This window comes from Pseudopodoces humilis, chromosome 16 (assembly GCF_049639895.1).
Source record: "Pseudopodoces humilis isolate 2021_Gansu_Grassland_sample_001 chromosome 16, ASM4963989v1, whole genome shotgun sequence".
Taxonomy (NCBI): Eukaryota; Metazoa; Chordata; class Aves; order Passeriformes; family Paridae; genus Pseudopodoces; species Pseudopodoces humilis.
The window spans coordinates 19,908,730-19,928,113 of NC_142215.1; the positions used below are offsets into that span (position 1 = coordinate 19,908,730).

At 49.0% G+C, this 19,384-nt stretch overlaps 1 protein-coding gene across 1 annotated transcript; it reads left to right on the forward strand.

The window, feature by feature from the left end:
- Positions 1–318: 318 nt before the first annotated feature.
- Positions 319–18,458, forward strand: SORD (sorbitol dehydrogenase). The gene is made up of 9 exons (XM_005521332.3): positions 319–449; positions 3,082–3,115; positions 3,857–4,021; positions 6,363–6,522; positions 9,008–9,126; positions 9,369–9,434; positions 15,541–15,716; positions 16,533–16,654; positions 17,396–18,458. The coding sequence occupies exons 1-9, from the start codon at positions 390–392 to the stop codon at positions 17,559–17,561; spliced, it is 1,068 nt and encodes a 355-aa protein (XP_005521389.1). The 5' UTR covers positions 319–389; the 3' UTR covers positions 17,562–18,458.
- The last annotated feature ends 926 nt before the right edge of the window (positions 18,459–19,384 follow it).

Consider the following 19,384-nt stretch of genomic DNA (forward strand, 5'->3'; position numbering starts at 1 on the left):
TGAGGCCTGGAATTGGAGCTGGGCCTGGAGCTGGGGGATCTGGGCCTGGTGCTGGGTCTGGAGCTGGGGGACCCGGGCCTGGAGCTGGGCCCAGAGCTGAGCCTGGTGCTGGGGGACCCGGGCCCGGAGCTGGGCCCAGAGCTGGGCCTGGTGCTGGGGGACCCGGGCCCGGAGCTGGGTCTGGAGCTGGGGGACCTGGGCCTGGAGCTGGAGGACCCGGGCCTGGAGCTGGGCCTGGGGTCGGGGCTGGAGCGGCCCGGGGCCGGCCGTGCCCGCTTCGTGCACCACCGGGGGCGGGGGCGGTGCCGGGCCCGGCGGGCGGGCGGGGGCCGGAGCACGGACGGCCCTCAGCAGCGGACCTTGAGCCCGGAGCCGCGGCGAGCGGAGCCATGGCGGCGTCGGGGCAGAACGTGGCCGTGGTGGTTCACCGAGCCGGGGACCTGCGGCTGGTATGGCCGGGAGGAGCCGGGGCCGGGCGGGGGCGGCGGGGCGGGAGTGGCTCCGCGGGGCCGGGACTGAGTCCGGGGCACTCGCGGTCCGGCAGCCCCGGTTCCTCCCGGTTCCCCCCGGTTCCGGGGCAGCGCGAACCGGCCCCTGCTGCTTGTCAAGGGGGTGACCTGCGGGGTGCGGGGACCCAAATTCGGGGGTGTCCCACGGCTGGGCCCTCCCATCCCATCCCCTCGGGCCCGTCCGGGCTCTTCACAGCGTTACCGGGAATGACCCGGACATGCGGGAAAAAACAAAAAAACCTATAACTGCACCAGCTCTCGTGTGCCTGGGAGGTGCAACATTTTTGCAAAGAAATAAATTCAGATACACTCATTCAAGTAAGCAGAAGAATGCAACAGTATCAGGTCTCTTTTTAGCTGTTTCTGGCCAATTTGCGTGTCCTATCGTTTTTATTTTCTGTTTCTCCAATCTCGGAAAGGTTTCAGCTGCAGAATGAAAGAGGGGATAATCTTGAGATAGTTAATCTCTGTGGGTGGAGAACGTTTTATCCCTGAAACCCAGAACTCCCCCAAAACTTCCCCCTATTAGCCATTCTCCCAGCTGAGCTAGGCCCTCCCAGGGAGCAGGGTTGGAGGGTGCTTGTTGCTTCTTTGGGCTGTCAGAGCCCAGGTGAGCAGCAGGACAGAAGGTTCAAGAGGAGAAGGTGCTGGAAGACCCTCCCGGACAGGGGGGGAGCTTTTATTTTGTACTTTTTTGGTCCTTTAGGATCATTCTGCTTCTCCAGCTGCTAATGCTTGCTGTTTCTGGGTGCTGAATCACTATGGTGCTGCTGGAGAGCCATGTTCTCCAGCTTGGTAGCTGCCAAAGGAGGGAAGGAAGGTTTCCACGGACAGACATTGGCAGGCAGCTTTCTGTACACAGAGTCCTGGCAGGAGGGCTCTTGGGAGCACACAGACTTTGGATTCATGCCTTGTTTAGGGGGTGACTAGCAGGGAAGAGGCTTGTTTTTACCATTCCAGCCCAGCTAAAACGACATGTGCCTGAGCCTGAGCTGTGCCACGGAGGTGGCTCCCAGGCACCTTTGACACAATTGCGCTTTCCCTACAGTCGCGATGTAGCCTGACTACCAAAAGAAATCAATCTGGGTTGAGGGCTGAGGCGATCCCTCTAGTTCAAGAACATGTTTCCAATCCCCTGTGATTGAAGAAAGGTGTCTGAGGCTTGTGAAGGTGGACACTGGCTCCATCACATCTGTGTTGCTGGTCTCTAAACTGCCTCACACCCAGATGTGTGAGTTTTCCTTGGATATCTGTAGTGCTGGAGACCTTAGAGCTGGTCACCAGTGCCCTCCTGCCTCACTGACAGCATCTTGTGTGATCCTCCTGGGCCTCCCCAACAGTTCTTTCCACTGTGTGGATGGTGCTCACTGTATTGACCCATTGCTCATAGGAGTGGTCTCAGGAGTGAACTCTGAGCTTGTTATCTGTTATTGATACCCAGAGCTGGGTGATGCCATCTTCCTGTAATTCCCACACCTTTCTTGATTTCTGGACAAGTTTCCCATGGGCAGCGTTGCTGTGATCCCTGTGTTGTGTGGAAGTGTGTTTGCTTTGTTTTTGTTGTCTCTCCTCTTGTCCTTAGGTAGTTGCACAGTCTCCTCTTTGCTGCCCATGGAGGATTTATAGGATTTATACTTTTACCATGGCCTCTCTTTCCATGTCTGCTTTCACAGATATACAAATTTATGCAACATGAAAATATTTGCTGTGTTTATTTTACTGGTCACCATTTCTGAACCTCTCAGTGAACAATAGAAAACAAGCAGAATTTCTGTCTTTGGAGTTCTCCACTTTGATCACTCCTATTTTCTCCAAATCAGGCTGGAGAATTCACTTCCCACCAAGATGTCTAGGTTTTCTGGGCACAGTTGTTATTGCCAGGGGAAAAAAAAAAGTAGGTTTGGGTTTTTTTTTCCCCACATACATTTCCAGAGAAGCTGTGGCAGCCCCATCCTGGGAAGTGCTCAAGGATGTGGCTTGGAGCAATTTGGTCTAGTGGAAGGTGGTAGGGTGTAGAATGAGATGAGCTTTAGGGTCCTTTCCATCTCAAACCATTCTGTTATTCTGTTATTCTATTATTATGTATTTGTATTATTTATAATGTATATGTATCTATTTGTATTATTTAAAATAATAATATAAGCACTGCAATATTAAGGTTTAATAGAACAGGTGGTTCAGAATCTTCCTGGCTACAGAAGGTGTTTTTTTTTTTTTTTGTCAGACAGTGGGATGGATGAAGGATTCAGCTGAAACTTGGGGCTGCTCCAGTGCAGGGAAATTTAATACGTGTCTCTTGTCTGGGCAGGGAAAGGGAATTTGCTATAAAATAATTTGGAGAGCAGATTTACAAGCTGGCAGTGTGTTTACTCCTACAGCTACCTGTGTTATTCCACTGAGCATAGAAAATGAGGGGAGCTTAGGTGCAGGCTCCCTGTGTCTTATGGAGCAGACAGAACCAAAAGCCTTGTCTGCTTATGGATTTACCCGAGCTAACCAGAGCTAAGTTTCTACAGATATTCCCTGGGTTATGAACAAGCAGCTAAATGCTTTTTTTATATTTTGTCCATAGGAAAACCGTCCAATCCCAGAACCAGGTCCTAATGGTAGGTCTACAGATGTCTGCTTCTGTCTGCTTTCTTCTCTCTTTATTTTCTCATTCTCTTTTGTTGCTCCTGCATAATATAAAATATTTCTAAGGAAGTACAGAGTTATCAAAAAAACGATTGCGTTGCTGAAACAGATAATGCTGCTTTTCCAGCTGAAAAGAAGAGCTGGAGCAGTCACAGATAAACCCCTTTATCTGGCTTTTTTTTTGTTTGTTTTTTGTTTTCTGTTCCATCAGTTTGTGTATGTCACAGTAAATGGCTCTTGGGACATGTCAGATGATGTTATGCAGGACTAAACATTAATAGGATGAGCATATGGGCTGATAGAAATTTGATTCACTAACTCTCTGGGGCTGAAATCATAGCTCTGGGAGAAGGAAAAATTAAATGGACTTGCTATTTTATTCTTGCTCCAGCAATAATAACATCCCTTTTAAATTGAATTATTTTGTTGACCATATTTTTTGGGACATTAGCTTTTGTCTTACCCTATTTTAAGTCTTCTTTCTCTGTGAATCATTACATAGTTCTGTATTTCATTAGTAGCCGGCTGATGAACGTGCCACTCTTCTAAGGTGTGCACACACAGCTGTGGTGTGCTGATTGAACGCCAGTAAATTTGGATGTGTCGATACAGAGCTTGGCCTTTGCTCTGGGGCCCAGGCACAGCCCACGTGCTTCTCTCACAGTGCCTAAGGTCGGTTTTCCTGCAAGGAACTTTCCCTCCTTTTCTGGCAGAGGTCCTCCTGCGCATGCATTCCGTTGGGATCTGTGGCTCTGACGTTCACTACTGGCAGCACGGTCGAATCGGGGATTTTGTTGTCAAGGATCCCATGGTGTTGGGACACGAAGCTTCCGGGACTGTCGTAAAAGTGGGCTCTGGGGTGACTCATCTGAAACCAGGTATCTGAAGCCAAACCCATTTTTTTGTTTTCCTCCTCATCAGTTCCAAGAATGTGTCAATAACTGTGTTTTTTTCTGTCATGTGAATTTATCTGAAGTCTCGAACTCACAGTGTGACCTCCTTCAAAAAGTGTGACTGCACTGCAATTAGTCACCACCCATCTTGGCCACTAGTGTATGAGATTCCTTAGGTAGCTTTATCCCGGGATACCTTGGACTGGCCTGGGTGTATTTTAATGCATGAAATAAAAAATATTATAAATAAATTAATAAATAATAAAATATAACTAATAATTACAATCATTACAATAATAATATTATATAATTATAAAATTATTACAATTATATTATTATATAAATAATATATAAATAAATTTATTATTTATTAAAAATAATTAATGAAATATTAAATATATTTTAAATATATAAATATATGCTGGTACAAGGTGCCTTTTAAGGAAGCTTGATAAAGCTTCAGAAAGCACATCTATAGCTCTTGCCAGAAAACTGCTGCGAGTGTTTCTTCTCTGTGTCTATTCTTGAAGGAGCAAATGGCCTCCTGCAGTGCAGAGGTCACTGCAGCAACTGCTCCAGGCCCTGTGGTGGGACCTCCACAGGTCACTGTGCTCATGCATATTCTAGTAAATGGACTGAACAGGGAATTTTGCAAGATTTGCTGATGAGAGCAGCTTAGGCAAGGTGGAGAGGACGTGGGGGAGAGCCAGCAAGAGTTACAGAGAGACCCGAGAGGTGCCAGTGAGATGCAGGTGAGATTCAATGCAGGCAAAGTGATACCCATGGCAGAAGAAATAATTCCAGCTTCATATCTGAAATGCTGTGCTGGTCATCACTGCTGAAGGGTGAGACCTTTGGCTCTGACACCGTGCACAGCAGCACTGGCTCCACAGTAGTGAAAATGCAAATCACTGTTAGGAAGGGGACAGAGACTCGGAGGATGTCAGTGCGCATCTGGAACTCTGCATGCAGTCCTGGTCTCCGCCTTTCCCAAAGATTGTAAAACAAGTGAAGAAGGTTCAGAGGAGGACAAGGAGATAACGAGATGTGGAGCAACATCTCTGACAAATGTCCAAGTCAGGAACTCGAGCTGAGAGCCAGGGAGACAACTCAAGGATGTGAGAACACATGAGGGGCTGGGAGAACAGGTTGCCCATTCTCTGGTTGCTCCAGCACCAGAGCAAGGCACAGTGAGGTGCAGCATTCACCTGAGATTTAGCAGACCATGTATTTACATGGTGGAAGGAGAAGTTGTTGAGCATTACTAAATACAAACAAACCTCTTGTCACTTGGGAGGCCTCATTGCTGTGTATAATGTGAGGCTGGGAGAGCATTCAGTATGTGCTTGTCCTGCCTCTGTCCTGTCACACACCTTGGCCAGCTCAGAGGGGATGCAGTAGCCTAGATGGCTCTTTACTTCCATCCTGCTTATCCCCACGTCTGCCTGGAAGCCTGTTGGTGGAGAGCTTTGCTCAGAGGTTGGCTCTGATTCCTCTACCAAATAAATGTGAGGCTTTGTGTCCCTTGTGTACTTGCTGTGCTATGCTCACGCTGTTTTCTCTGGTCCAGCCTCCTTTGTGACTGCAATTAAATAATAGCCCTTTGTCCAGCAGCATGTGTCCTTCCAGCACCCTGTAGCACCAAGCTGTCTCTGCTCCCAGATGAATCCTGACAGGCTCCTGGGTGTTCTGCACCTTAAGCTTCATTCCCTGTGAGGGAGGTGAGGCCCTGGCACAGGCTGCCCAGACAAGCTGTGGCTGCCCCATCCCTGGAAGTGTTTAAGGCTGGGTTGGACGGAGCTTGGACCAACCTGGTCTAGTGGAAGGTGTCCCTGCCCATAGCAGGGAGTAGAACAAGCTGAGCTTTAAGGTCCCTTCCAACACAAATTCTTCAATGATTCTATGATTCCCAAGGAACAGTCCTTTCCAGCTGGCAGTGTGGTTGCTAGCTGAGCTCACCTGCTCCATCCTCAGTATTTCCTCTTCTACAGATTCAGCAAACCATCTGGTCACAGTGTGATTGCCTGGGGGCTGCCCCTTCATCTGCTGAGGTTGGCTGCAAAGCAGCTGGAGGAAGGTGTGTGTGGGGCTGAGCTTCCATCTGTACCTGTGCCTCTGAAGCACCATCTCTTCCCACATACCTGGGAAGATTTTGGTGATGAGGCTGCTGTGAAGGGAGTGTTGGGAACCAGCCTGGTGTGTGCAGCAAGACCTTCCTCATGTCCCTCCTGCCTGTGTGGTGCCAGTGTTTCTGTGGGTTTTGGTGCTACTCCTGCATGTGTGCCAGCCTGTCCCTGACCCACTCCATCTGCTTTCATCCTGGCAGGCGACCGTGTGGCCATCGAGCCGGGTGTCCCAAGGGAAATGGATGAGTTCTGCAAAACTGGGCGCTACAACCTGTCCCCGACCATCTTCTTCTGTGCGACACCCCCCGACGACGGGAACCTGTGCCGCTACTACAAGCACAGTGCAAGCTACTGCTACAAGTCAGTCCATGCTCCCTCCACACAGAAATACACACTCCCTGCGGGGAGATTAGCTGCAGCAATCGCCTCTTGGCCCTTTGGAACACTCTTTATGTGATCCCAACAGGTTTTATTGCTTTCTGATCCATGAATAACATGCCTAAGTTTGGATGGCAGCCACTATGCAAAGGGTTTGTCAGGCAGGCAGTTTATCCCCTCCGGTGGGATAAACATAAACATTTCTCACATGTCTCCTGGGATGTCACCACTGGTTTACCCTTTAATTATTTTCCTTTTCCCATTTGCTCCCTGCTCTTGGTTTCTTTCCTATCTCTTTTCATATCCTTGCCTTCCTAGGCTGGTGCCTGAAGGTCTTTGGTTCTCTGAGCTGAGTTTTGCTGCTGCTTTTCAGGAAACACCAGGGTGACTGCTGACATCTCGCTCTGTTGTCTGAAACGAAGTCATCCTTCAATCAGAGCAGGAACAGAAGGCAGTGGCCCTGCTGAGCTGTTTTTTCATGTGTATCTGAGTGCCTCCACTAGGCTACCAGCATTACAACACATCTGTTTTCTTGTCCAGTGAATATGTTATCTATTGTGGCAGCACTGGCACATTTGCTTAGAAGCAAATCTGTGCTTAAACACTCTGGCAAGTCATAGAATCCCAAAAGGGTTCGGTTTGGAAGGGACCTTAAAACTCTTCTCATTCCACCCCCTACCGTGGGCAGGGACACCTTCCACTAAACCAGGTTGCTCCAAGCCCCATTCAGCCTGACCTTAAACACTTCCAGGGATGGGGCAGCCACCACTTCTCTGGGAAGCCTGTGCCGGGGCCTGAAATTCTCCAAAGACCTGAAAAACTTGTATAACTTTATGCCCACTTAAGTGCCTTTGACAAGGAGTTAAAAATAGCCCAAGTAGTGTCACCCTGAGTTTGCTCTACCTGTGGAGCTTGTTCTTTTCCAGTGTGTATGGAGCTGGTGCTTCCATGAACAGGAACGTCCTTGGGATTGATCTTTGGTGTCTGCATGGAAAGCGTTGAGGATCGCGTCAGTCGGAAGGAGGCACTTGACTGCTCTTCTCCCGAGAGTCCTCAGGCAGGAAGCTTTCAAAGCAGATACCAAACAGCTGCTGACAGGATGAGGTGCTGCTCTGGATGGAATTAGCATCTTACTATCCAGACTCCCTGTCATCGATTTCCTGTGTATCAGAATAACATCTTCTGACAACATCACAAGTTTTTGCTTGAGAGGAAGTGGTTGGATTGTAACTGGCTTCTTCCAAGCTTTTGTTTCTTTTCTCCAATTTAAGCAAATATTACTTTGGATTTGATTTTATTTGATTTGATTTTATTATTTTATTGCTTTGAGATGCAAAGCCTGGACCTGGTGCTCCCAGTTTCAGATCAGCAGTGCTGTGGCTGGCTCATGTAGAGCAGATTCCCTGGCATGCAGACACTCTGCCAGCACAGATTTGCTAAAAACAGATGATGGCTGAGCTCAGTGAGCTTTCACACGTTTGGGCAGTTATTGTGTGTCCTGCTGGTGGACAGACTCTGTGCTGGGTGCTCTGAGTAACTTGATGGAGGTGGGATCATGCTGGGAAGCTGCCCTCCCCATTGACAGGACAGTGCCCAAACCCAGCAGTAGCAAACGTGATGGCAAAGTGTGAAAACAGAACGCTTGGAGTCAGACCTGTTAAACCTCTTGGAAATAAGGGATATGCAGCTATCTTACAGCTGTCTTCCCACAGACATAATTTTCATTTCTTTGGCTTCACACTGGCCTGGCTGAGATCTGACCTTGAGCTTCCCAGTGCTGTCACAAAGACCCTCCTGGCAGGCACAGCTCCCAGAGCTGTGTGAGAGCCCACACTGGTGCCTTGCTGGTGGGAAGTGTTGTGGGGCTGAGATTTATTTCTTTCAGCAGTTCAGAAGGGTTTCACTTCCTTTGCTTTTTTCCATCACTTTTGCTGGCTGCATTACAGGGCTGTTTTTGTCCAAAAGGTGTTTGATACCACTGCACACGTTGTCCCTGACTGTGGGGAGGGTGCATGCTGGGACCACTTGTTGAAACACTTAGTGCATCAGAGAAGGTGATCCTGGGTGTTTTGGGGACACCTGGATCTGGCATCACCTTTGGCAGTTTTGGGTGTTTTCTAGAAGCTGATTCAACCCTGGTGAGGAGTCTGAGAGCTCACTGGTGGGTGAGCTTTGGGGTGGTGCATATTCAGCTGGGGGATTTATTCCAAGGGGAATGAGCTGCAAAGGAGTCCTTGTTGACTCACCAAGTACTGGAGAGTTGCTGTGGGAAAGTTTGTGGGTCCCTGAGTGTGGTGCTTGGGTGAACCCCACTGATAAATGGTTCAAGTGCTCTTGATGCTGCTTAAGAGGAGCACTAAAAAAGATGGATGTGTTCTACACCCGTGTTTGGTCTTCGAGTGTCATGGCTTTCCTCATCACCCTCCTAAACTACATTGGTGACTGTTCTTGTGTCCTATTCTTGCAGGCTTCCAGATAATGTCACCTTTGAGGAAGGAGCCCTTATCGAGCCACTCTCGGTGGGAATCCATGCCTGCAAAAGAGCGGGAGTCACTCTGGGAAGCAAAGTCTTCGTGTCTGGCTCTGGTACAGTGATCACAGCCCTTGGGTTCCCTGCCTGCTGGGAGGTGATGGGCAGGCTCAGGCTCTGCTGGCTCTGGGTTCTGCTCTAAGGGTGGGTCATAGCAGAGCCACAGGCGTGATGAGGGGAACCTCGGGGCTGCCAAAGCCTCTTTGGCCAGGAGCACGCTGAACTCTGGGCATGTTCAGAGGTGGGGTTGGAGCTGTCTGGCAGTGGTACATGTTCTCTTTCTCCCTTTTGAACCCAGGACCAATTGGCCTCGTTAATGTGATTGTTGCTAAGATGATGGGTGCAGCAGCCGTGGTAGTTACAGGTAAGTCCTTTTAGCCCTTTCAGAGTGTGACTGTTTCCCACCATACAGAATCACAAAATCATTAAGGTTGGAAAATCCTCTTAGATCATTGATTCCAACCATTAACCCAACACTGCCAAGGCCAACCATGTCCATAAGTGCCTCATCCACATGTTTTTTGAACAGTTCCTGGGATGGTGACTTCACTTCCCTGGACAGCCTGTTCCAGTACCTGACCACCCTTGATCTTAGCAGGTTATTTTTATCTCTGGTAGTGCTGGGTGATGGCCCAGACAGTGTTTGCACACTGATTGCAGCCACACTGTGCTTCTCCACTTGTCTTTCTCTGCCTTTCTGTCTGCTCCTGCTGGGGGTTTTATTTTTCACTGGTTATCCACAGTGACTGAAATGGCCTTTTCAGGGTCTCCGCATTTCAGAAATGGATGTTCCTTCCATAACTGTATCCTGGACATTTCTAGTTGAGCTGCTGCTTGCAGGAACATCTTTGTCCAGCTGTGTTGGAAAGACTTCTGAGGAAGGAGATCTCATTTTTCTAGATACCTTCTCCAGGTTTGCATCTCTTAATGATGAAGATTTTTCTAGGGTTCCCTCACAAACTGTCATTTATGAGATTTCCCCTTGATGCAAGAACTGAAATGAGTCTTCATCACCTTTGCAGCTGCCCTTCAGGTTGTTGAGACAGCCATTCCATCCCCCCCCTTTTTTGCCATGCTAACCTAGCCCAGCTCCTCCTAGCTCTCCTCTAAGGTCCAGGACCTCTCTCTCTGTACCTTGCCCAGAAGGATGGAGAGCTGGAGTAACCTTGGGATGTTCTCTGGTTGGAATTTCCACCTGGGGGTTGAACAGGGTCTGGAAATGGTGCTTCCAGCTCCCACCATGATTCCCCAATCTTTCCGAGTGGTGATGGCCAGGAGGAGCAGTTAGAGATGCCACTGGACATTGAGCACAGATTGCTGCAGTTTTTGTGTCAAAGCCCTAGAGGATCTGGACCTTTCAGAAGGCTGTTGCTCACCTCCCATACTTTGAGCCAGGTGTATTTTTGACCTTTCCATTACTGTATTTCCATCTTTGGGTCAAGAGATAAAATTCAGGTCGCACCCTCTTGGCTTCACAGAAACATCCTTCAGTAGCAGCTCAGGTCAAAACACAAGGCACATTATTGCCTTCTCCTCCCTTAATCCTTTTGCTGTCAAGTCCAGGGTATTTTTAGCTGCGCTGGCCTCACCCTGCAGGTGTGTATGCTTGATGGATGTGATCAGTCCACACCTCAGATTTTGTGAAGTGTTGTCATTTGAAGATGATGTTTGCTTTCGCAGGAAAAACAGTTCTGCCTCCTGAATCACGCATGAGGAACCTTGTTCCCAGCTGGACTGGTGCCGGGGCTGGGGGTGGCCTGTTCCCTGGGTGGGGAAGGCTCGGTGAGTCGGGGTTGGTGGGGCTGAGGCAGTTGTCTCAGCCTGCCCCTCGTTCCTGCTCCAGCCTCGGTGTGTCTTCCCCCCTAAACCAAGAGCTGCTGCTGCTGGGGACCTTGGGCAAGCTGAGCTGGCTGTCATGTGCCACAGGAGGTTCCTGGTGCTTGGTTTGTAGGATCAGCAAGCTTGGATACATTGAATTACCCTTCTTACCTTTATGTGCTAGCCCAGGTACTGATTCAGACTCATGGATGTCTCTTCCACGTGAGAGGGGTTTGGCTGAGGTGCTCAAAGACACCCATGAAGGTTCTGTCCCAAGGCAAATATTTGTGTGTGACATGAGCTGAGGAATGTATTTGGTTTGGCTTGTTGCTGCTAGAGATTTTGCTGTCTGTCTCAACAAACTGCTTTTTGTTTTGGCTTTAGGAGCCAATACCTGTGAGGTGCCTGTCTGCCCACAGAGGCCCTCTTGTATTTTGCTACCAGATTATTTGAATTCATTGCCATGTGTTTTTATCATGTGTCTTTGAGCTTTATCCGTGCAGTTCTTACGGCTTTAAAAGTTTGTGTTTGTTTTGAAAAGCTTCTCACAGGTATAGAAATATTTAGAAAAGCTTTTCCTGAGAACTCACCTCTTACAGCTTCTGTCTTTGGTTCCTCTGGAGTGTTTGATATATTTAATGGACTCCAGTTGGGTGAGAAGGTCAATTTGTTTCCTGGGTCCTTATCTACCCTTCCAAAAGGTCTGTGTCTTTCTCCCCTCCATTCCTAAGTGGGTGTGATTGATATTTACGGGCAACCTTCTCTTGTCCTTCTGCCTTGCTGTTGCTCTAAAAAGCTGTTTTTCTCCTTAGATACGTGTAGAAGATCAGGCTTCCTCCATAAGTGAAGGGGCAGTTTAGGTGTTCCTGTTGGGCTGTCTTGCATTGCACTGTCTGTCACTGCAGGTGCACTTAATAATTACTACTTAAGGGAAATTATTCTCCTTGTTCCATCTGGATCTGAAGTCTTGGGTGTTGATGCCTCCAGAAACCCTGGAATTCAAGGTCAGGGGAGATGAATAACTGTTCAGAGATCAACTCCTTTGAGAAAGAACAACACAGAAAATCTGAGAATAATCAGGAGTATTTATTTGCCTGTTAAGTTGGCTCATAAAGCATCATGAGGAGCTTAAGGGTAATTTGATAACTTCATTGGAAGCAATCAAAATTTTAATTAGCTCCAGGGACTGGGAAGTGAAAACAAATTTCTGACTAGAGGCAAGATGCAAACCATTCCTTGTTTAATTGAACAGTTTCCCAAGAGCTGTGTGCCTTTAAAGGACTTGATCCTTCCCAAGGCTCACAAGTGTCTGGAGCTCTGAACAATCCAGTGACCTGCAGATCTGTCTGCTTCACTGTGTGCTTCCTGGTGATTCAGGTGTACTGGGATGTTATTGCAGCCCTGGCCAGGGCTGACAGCGTTGCTGCTGCATTCCGTGTGCTGCTTAGAGCCAGGGCTTCCTTCCTGAGATCAGCAAACCAGAGGCCAGCTACAGGGAAGATGTGGGATTTTCTGCTGCCTGAGAGTGATTTTTGTGGCCACTTTGAAATGCACTGGCTGCCTTGTTACTCTAGGACACTGGCTGTGGATTATTTCTGCCAGAAAGAAAGTATGAAATTTGTAAAATATGTAAAATATAGAGTAGAATGTCTATAATATTTTATATATTTATATATTATACATATATAATATTTTTAAATATATGTATTTATAATTTGAAATACATTAGTGACTCAGCAGATGTTAAAAATGGTAGAATCCAGCTGTGTCTGCTGTGAGCTGAAACTTCACAGGGAGTTTAGTCATTACTTGAGAGGAGTGTTGAACCCCTGTGGTCTCCTTGTCATACACTGAGATTTGGGAGACACCAACCATGCCAGGCAAAAGTGTTTCATAGCACTTGAAGTGCCTCGAAAAGCCCCTGGCCTTGCAATTGGTGCATGGGACATCTCTGAGGGCAGCTCAGCTGGGGTCAAGCATGACCCCACACACAGCCTGGTGCCCAATGCCCAGAGCTTGGGAGGGACTGATGTGACTCCTGCAGCCACAGGAATGAGTCCATGTTGGGGCTTCCAGGGTGATGCTGCCCTTTCTTTTCAGCCTTGGCTGAAGGCTCTTTCCTCTGCATTTTATTACCCTTTGTTACCCCCTCTTAAATGCCCTCCACAGCTCTCCTGGGTGCTTAGCTTGGTAGGTGTGCCCACACTCGGCATCCCAAGCCTTCCAGCTGCCCACGGGGGCTTGTCCATAATCTGGGCTGCCAGTGAGTGCCATCATTTTTGCTGTGGGATGGGCAGGGTAGAGGGTCTAGCCTGGCTCACTCCCAGGACTGCGGCTGAGTCAGAGCAGCTCATGTTGGAGAACAGGCCTTATCCTCCCCCTCTTTCCCTTGATATTGTCACCCCACGCCATCTCTGACTTCTCTGGTGGGAGGGGTGTTTTCCTCTTTGCTGTGTGTGCCCCTAGCACAGGCATTGTTTTCTGAGTCTTCAAGCCCAGGACCTCTGGGAGAAGATGACCACCCCTCAGTTTTGGGTCTAGGAAACCTTGGCTGTTACATCTTTGCCACCTTGCAGACCCCTGTAGACCACTGCTTCAGTGCAGGGAAAAGAGATGATTCCTTGCTGGTAAATCCCACTCTTCTCAGCTGTCCACATCCTTATCTTCAGAGGTGGCCTGGTTACCAGTAGTGCCTGAGAGGAATTTCTGCCTTTCTTCCAGGGAATGTGGGTTGCCCCAGCAGGGCAGCTTGGTCTGTGGTACAAAACCCCTACGGATCTTCAGGTGGTATTTACAGCCCTGTCAAGATCCCTCGGAACAGAGTACAGGAGTACAGCCATGCCCTCACAGATGTTTATCATCACCAGCTTTGTTACTCTGTGTTAATGGGGTGTCTCAGATCCACTCCCTTTTTTGCTTCATGGGCTTTCCTGCTCATCCATCTGTGACAGAAACTGTCTGAGAGGTGCTCAGCAGCCTCCAGAGCTGTTCAAAGGAGGGTGAAGAGCAGGACAGGTCTGTGGCACTGCAGACACACTAAGTGTTTACAGCTAACACATTCTGCAGTTTTCTCAGCTGAAGGCATCTGCTGAGGGATCCTTGAGGGAGCCCTTGGAGAGCTCATGGTCTGTTCTCGTTGTGAACAATGTTAGAAGTGAAACTGGCACATTAGTGATCCCCTGAGCCTGTTGTCTCCTGTTAGAAAGATTTCTTGGTGCTGTCCATAGCCAGGTGATTTCTGGGCCATCAAGGAGCATGCTCAGGGTAACCTTGCCCCTGGTTTATGTTCTTTGAGAGGTCGTTTAGGGAGGGGGTAAATAATGTGGGCAGCCAAGAGGGAAGAATGCAGGAGTGGTGGGGATTTGCCTCCTTGTAGGCTGTTCCTTAGGCCGACTCACTGAGTGCGTGCCATGGGGTTTCATGCAGTCCGTTCTCATCAGAGGGTGACAATTCCGTGGCAATTAGTGCAGCTGCTTCATTAGACTCATTGCCAGAGAGTCACTGGGCAGTGTTGCCACAGCCAGAGGCAGGTTTAGGTAGGACACAGCTGACTCTGGAGTAGGTGCCCCTTCTACTCTGACCTCCTGCTGCCTTTTGCCTTTGCCTGCACCGAGGTTCCTCTGCTCTGCTGTGTCAGGACAGCGAGCAGGACGACCACAATAGCTTGGCCACAGCTGTTCCTGATCTGGCTCCTTCTTGTGGTGTCCCTTCAGCGCCCTTTTGAGTTAAGCTTGACCTTCTGGTTTGTCTTGATGCACTCTCAGTGTTCTGGCAGTACCAAAAAGAAACTGAGCCATCTACAATCTGTTGGCCTTAGAAGACACTTCCCCAGTCTAATGGTGGTGGCTGTTCCTTCATTCAGACATTGCTCTGCATGGTGTGGGTTTCATCTTTGGGTTTGTGCTTCAGCCTCTTTGAAGCACATCCTCCTCTGCAGCTGGGGAGCCTTTGGCATCTCCTGTGTCATTAAGTTGTCCTCATGGCTCACCCTTCATCATCCTCATCATCTCGAGCCCCCAACACAAGGAGGATGTGGATCTGTTATAGCAGATCTGAAGGAGAGGAGTGAAGATAATAAAGGGGAGGGCTGGAGCCCCTCTGCTCTGGAGCCAGGCTGGGAGAGCTGGGTGTGTCCAGCCTGGAGAAGAGAAGGCTCCAGGGAGAGCTCAGAGCCCCTGCCAGGGCCTGAAGAGAGCTGGAGAGGGACTTAGATCAAGGGTCTGGAAGGACAGAACAAGGGGGGATGGTTTCCCACTGCCAGAGGGCAGGGTTAGATGGGATATTGGGAAGAAATTCTTCCCCGTGAGGTTGATGAGGCCCTGGCAAAGGTTGCCCAGAGCAGCTGTGGCTGCTGCATCCCTGGAAGTGTTCAAAGCTGGACAAGGCTTGGAACACCTTGTGCTTCTAGTGGAAGGTGTCCCTGCCCATGGCAGGGAATGGCACTTCAAAGTGGAGTGGAGCTTTGAAGTCCCTTCCAACCCAAACTATTCCAAGATTTTATGGTCATTCTCTGCCTGCCAAGTAGGAGTGAATCCTCACCTCTCTGGTTGTGCACTGCCCTGTGCACACACGTAGTGAGCAGATGGCAGGTTCAGGTTCTTCCTCCTCTTTCACATAATGCTCCAGTTCTTGACTTGGTTTTCTTTCCACAGACTTGTCTGCCTCTCGCCTGCAAAAAGCCAAGGAGGTGGGAGCAGATTTCACCATTCAGGTGAAGAATGAGGCCCCGCAGGAGGTGGCCTCCAAAGTGAAAAGTGTGCTTGGCTGCATGCCTGAGATAACTGTGGAGTGCACAGGAGCACAAGCCTGTATCCAGGCTGGAATTTATGTGAGTACCACTTGTTCCAAAGGCAGTGATGGTGTTAGTCTGGCTTTTTCTGGGATGGTTCAGTGAATGAGCTATTGCACTCCCACAGTGCTTTGTTTAAGCTGGGCTTCTCTCTTGGGGAGAGAATTTGCTCCTTCGATAGTAAACGAACAGAGACAATTAAAGTGTTAACTTTCAGCATGGGGATAATTGATCATTGATTTGATGCTTGGGTGCTTAAGCACTTACCAAGGAGACCCCAGTAAGATCCCCAAAACCAGGGAGTAGGACAGCACCTTCCATTGAAGTTATGTCCAAATAAGAAGAATAATCAAGAAAATTAATTCCAGAAGCAATGAAAGCAGAAATTAAGAAAGGGATGTTTTACTGCCATGAACATCTTAACAGAAGGATGGGGGGAAGGTTAATGTGGAGTTGCACAGTGAAAGGACAGGAGGGGAATGGGACAAACTGCAAGAAGAGAAATTCCAGTAGAGCATCAGGCTTTTAGTTTTAAGTCTCTCCCACTGAAATCCCAAAGTACTTTTTGTAGTCCTAAATGCCAGCCACTTTTCAGAATGGGGTTTTCAGAATAGGAATTTCAGATACCTACCAAAATCCTTCAGAGATTTTCAAAAGGTTGCATTTTTAGCTTCAGTTACTACGTGTTTCACTCTTACAGACTCCTGACAGCATCCTGTCTCTCCCTGGCTTCTCTGCTGTGCTCCAGGCAGTCCATTGCAGCCACAAAGGCTGGTCTTATTTTTGACATACCCTGCACAGGCTCCTGCAACTGTGTTCTGCAAAATGAAACCTGTTTGTGTGTTTGCTCTCCAGGCCACTCGTTCTGGTGGGACCTTGGTTCTGGTGGGGCTGGGGCCTGAGATGGTGACGGTGCCCATCGTGAATGCTGCTGTGCGGGAGGTGGATATCCGTGGGATATTCCGCTACTGCAACACGTGAGTCTTGTGCAGGGGGGGCTGATGTGTCCCCAGGTTAAAATTCTTTGGAGCAATACTTTCCTCCTAATGCAGAAAGTATCTTTTCTTAATCTGTAGCTCTCCAGGAAGGATTTATGGGATGATGTCGCACTCCTTAAAATGAGAAGCATTAATAAGTAGGCAGTTTGGGAGCTAGGTTAGCTTCTGCATCCCTTTGTATCCCTGTTGCTCTAATGTGGCCCATTCATGCTTGGACTTGATGATCTGGGAGGCCTTTTCCAGTCTCAGTGTTTCTATGATTCTAAATGAACTGGCAACGCAATCCATATGAGGGACTCTGTGCCAAAGGAGAGGCTGGACTGAGGCTTTCCCTTTTTTCTCCCTGCACTGAGTCCATGAGTTGGAGCTCCACCACGGTCAGTGTGCAGGCAAGAGGCCAGGCAAAAGGAGAGTGGAGCATGGCAGTTTTGCTTCTCATTCAGGGCTTCCAAAGTAGTAGTTTCCCGTGATTTTCACTTGCTTCCTGTGATTTCATTTACTCTCCCAACTATCTGTTTAGTGGTGTCTGTCTTCTCAGAGCTCAACAGCCCAGAGCAGTTGGCTTGTCCCATCTTAAGGTTCCCTCCCCAGAAGATTCTTTGCAGGCAAAACTTCCCTGGGTTAAGGAAGTAACTGTGATAATCCAGGCTGCTCCATGCTCTTTTCTTGGACTCCAGACTAGTGTCCACTCTCATCCCCTGTTCTCTGCTTCCCTTGCAGGTGGCCTGTGGCCATCGCTCTTCTCGCATCCAAGAGGATCAACATCCAGCCCTTAGTTACGCACCGTTTTCCTCTGGAGAAGGCTCTGGAGGCCTTTGAGACCACCAAGAGGGGTGAGGGGGTCAAAGTCATGCTGAAGTGTGACCCCACCGATCAGAGCCCCTGAGCTGTCCCAGTGCCCGGTGCTCATCCCTGCTGCTTGTAACTAGAAAATCACTCGTAATGAGCGTCAGCGGCACTGGGAAACAGCATTAGAGCATTAATTGGTAACCACAAATGGACAGCCAATAGCTTGAATCAAAATCCTGAATCAGAGATGATGATTTGTACAGTTGGTGGCTCTTCTTCACAGACCACATGTGCCAGGGAGGGTGTCACTGGCATGTGGCACAGCAAGGGTGGAGATGCTGGCACTCCCCCTTCCCATCCCACACTGCCCTGGCTGCAGCACTTCCTGCATGGCAATCCCTGGATGCCAGGTAGCCCTATATGAATATTCCCCCTTCCCTTGTGGGTGCTCAGGGACTGTACAGCCTGTGGAAAAAAGCCTGCCCCTCCCCACTCCATGGGAAGCACTGGCACATTCAGGGCACTCTTCTCAAAACTCAGAACCGGGGTTTTTTTGAAACTTGGAGGTCAGCTGGGACCACGTCTGCTGTGTCACCCCCCAGCAGCTCCTCGTGGGAGCACTGCAGGCAGGGAGACTGGGACTGCTGAGAGTCCTGTCCTTATGTGCCTCCTGTGAAGGGGCTGTTGGGGGGCACAGCTGCTTTTGATGTGAAGGAGAGCACAGGTGAGACGTGAGGGGACAGCATCACTCAAAGGTTTTACCACTGTGAACAGCTCATAATTAATTTATTTATTAATTTAATAATTAAATAACTCATATTTTGGGAGTATCAAGCCTTCCTGCTGAGTTTGTGAGCCACAAACAAGGTACTAACAATGTAGCAAAAGTCTAATCTTTGATTACAGTCATATTAATTTTAGTACTGAGAGATCAGTTCCTTCCTTGGGCTGGAACTGAACTTTCCTCAATAAATTCTGGCTGCCTGAGACCTTCCAGATGTGTCCTTTGAAATGTAGGGTGGTGGGTTGGAGGGGACTGTGCAGACCTAAGCCTTGCCAGGGTGCAGGTTGAGCTCAGTGTTGGCAGGACTGTGAAACCTCAAACCACCCAACCGCTTGCAAATGAAATCTCACATTTATTCCAGAGGTGGCCAAGTTAGTCCTGGCACAGATGGAAGGCCCCAAGTCCATGCTGGATTTTACAGGGATGAGACATAACCCAGGGGAACTTTCTGTAGCTGGAAGAAGCGATCAAAATCTGTGCTCAGCACATTCCCATGCTGGGAGGAAGCCTGTTGGCATGGCTGGGGATTCACTGGCCATCCCAACTCCTGTCCTGTGGGGATCCCCACTGGCATGGCTGGAAGACCAGTGGCCATTGCAAGATTGTTCTTACTGGGAAATGGAAATCTTTCCTCTGTAGCCTTTGGGGGCTGTTTAGCATCCTGAGGGCTGGAGTCATTCCCACAGCTCAGCCTGCTTGGGCTCTTTGTCTGATCTGCTCCCTCATCAAGTCTTGCTGGGGGCATTGACACTGCAGGGGGATTGCTGGGGTGATAGGTCTGGTGGACATAATCAGTGGGGCTCTGACTGTAATTCCCCACTCCCAACTCCACCTATGTCACCAGTGCAGGGGAAACTCCAACTTAGCCCATTTTCCAGTGGGCTGGAGTTAATGCTCTGTGCCAGGAGCAAGGCCAGCATGATGCTACAAGTATTTTACAAGTCTCCAGGTGACCAAGATCCAACTACAGGAGCCAGGAAAGCATTTTAAGACTTCAGTCAGCTTTATTTGAGCTAAACCACAGCCTGCAAAAGCAGCAGTGATGCAAAGCCAGGCATTACTTAAACAAGCACTACTGATCCCTGGTCAAAGGACTATGACAGTGCTGGAAGAAGCCAATGCAAACCCAGCTAAGG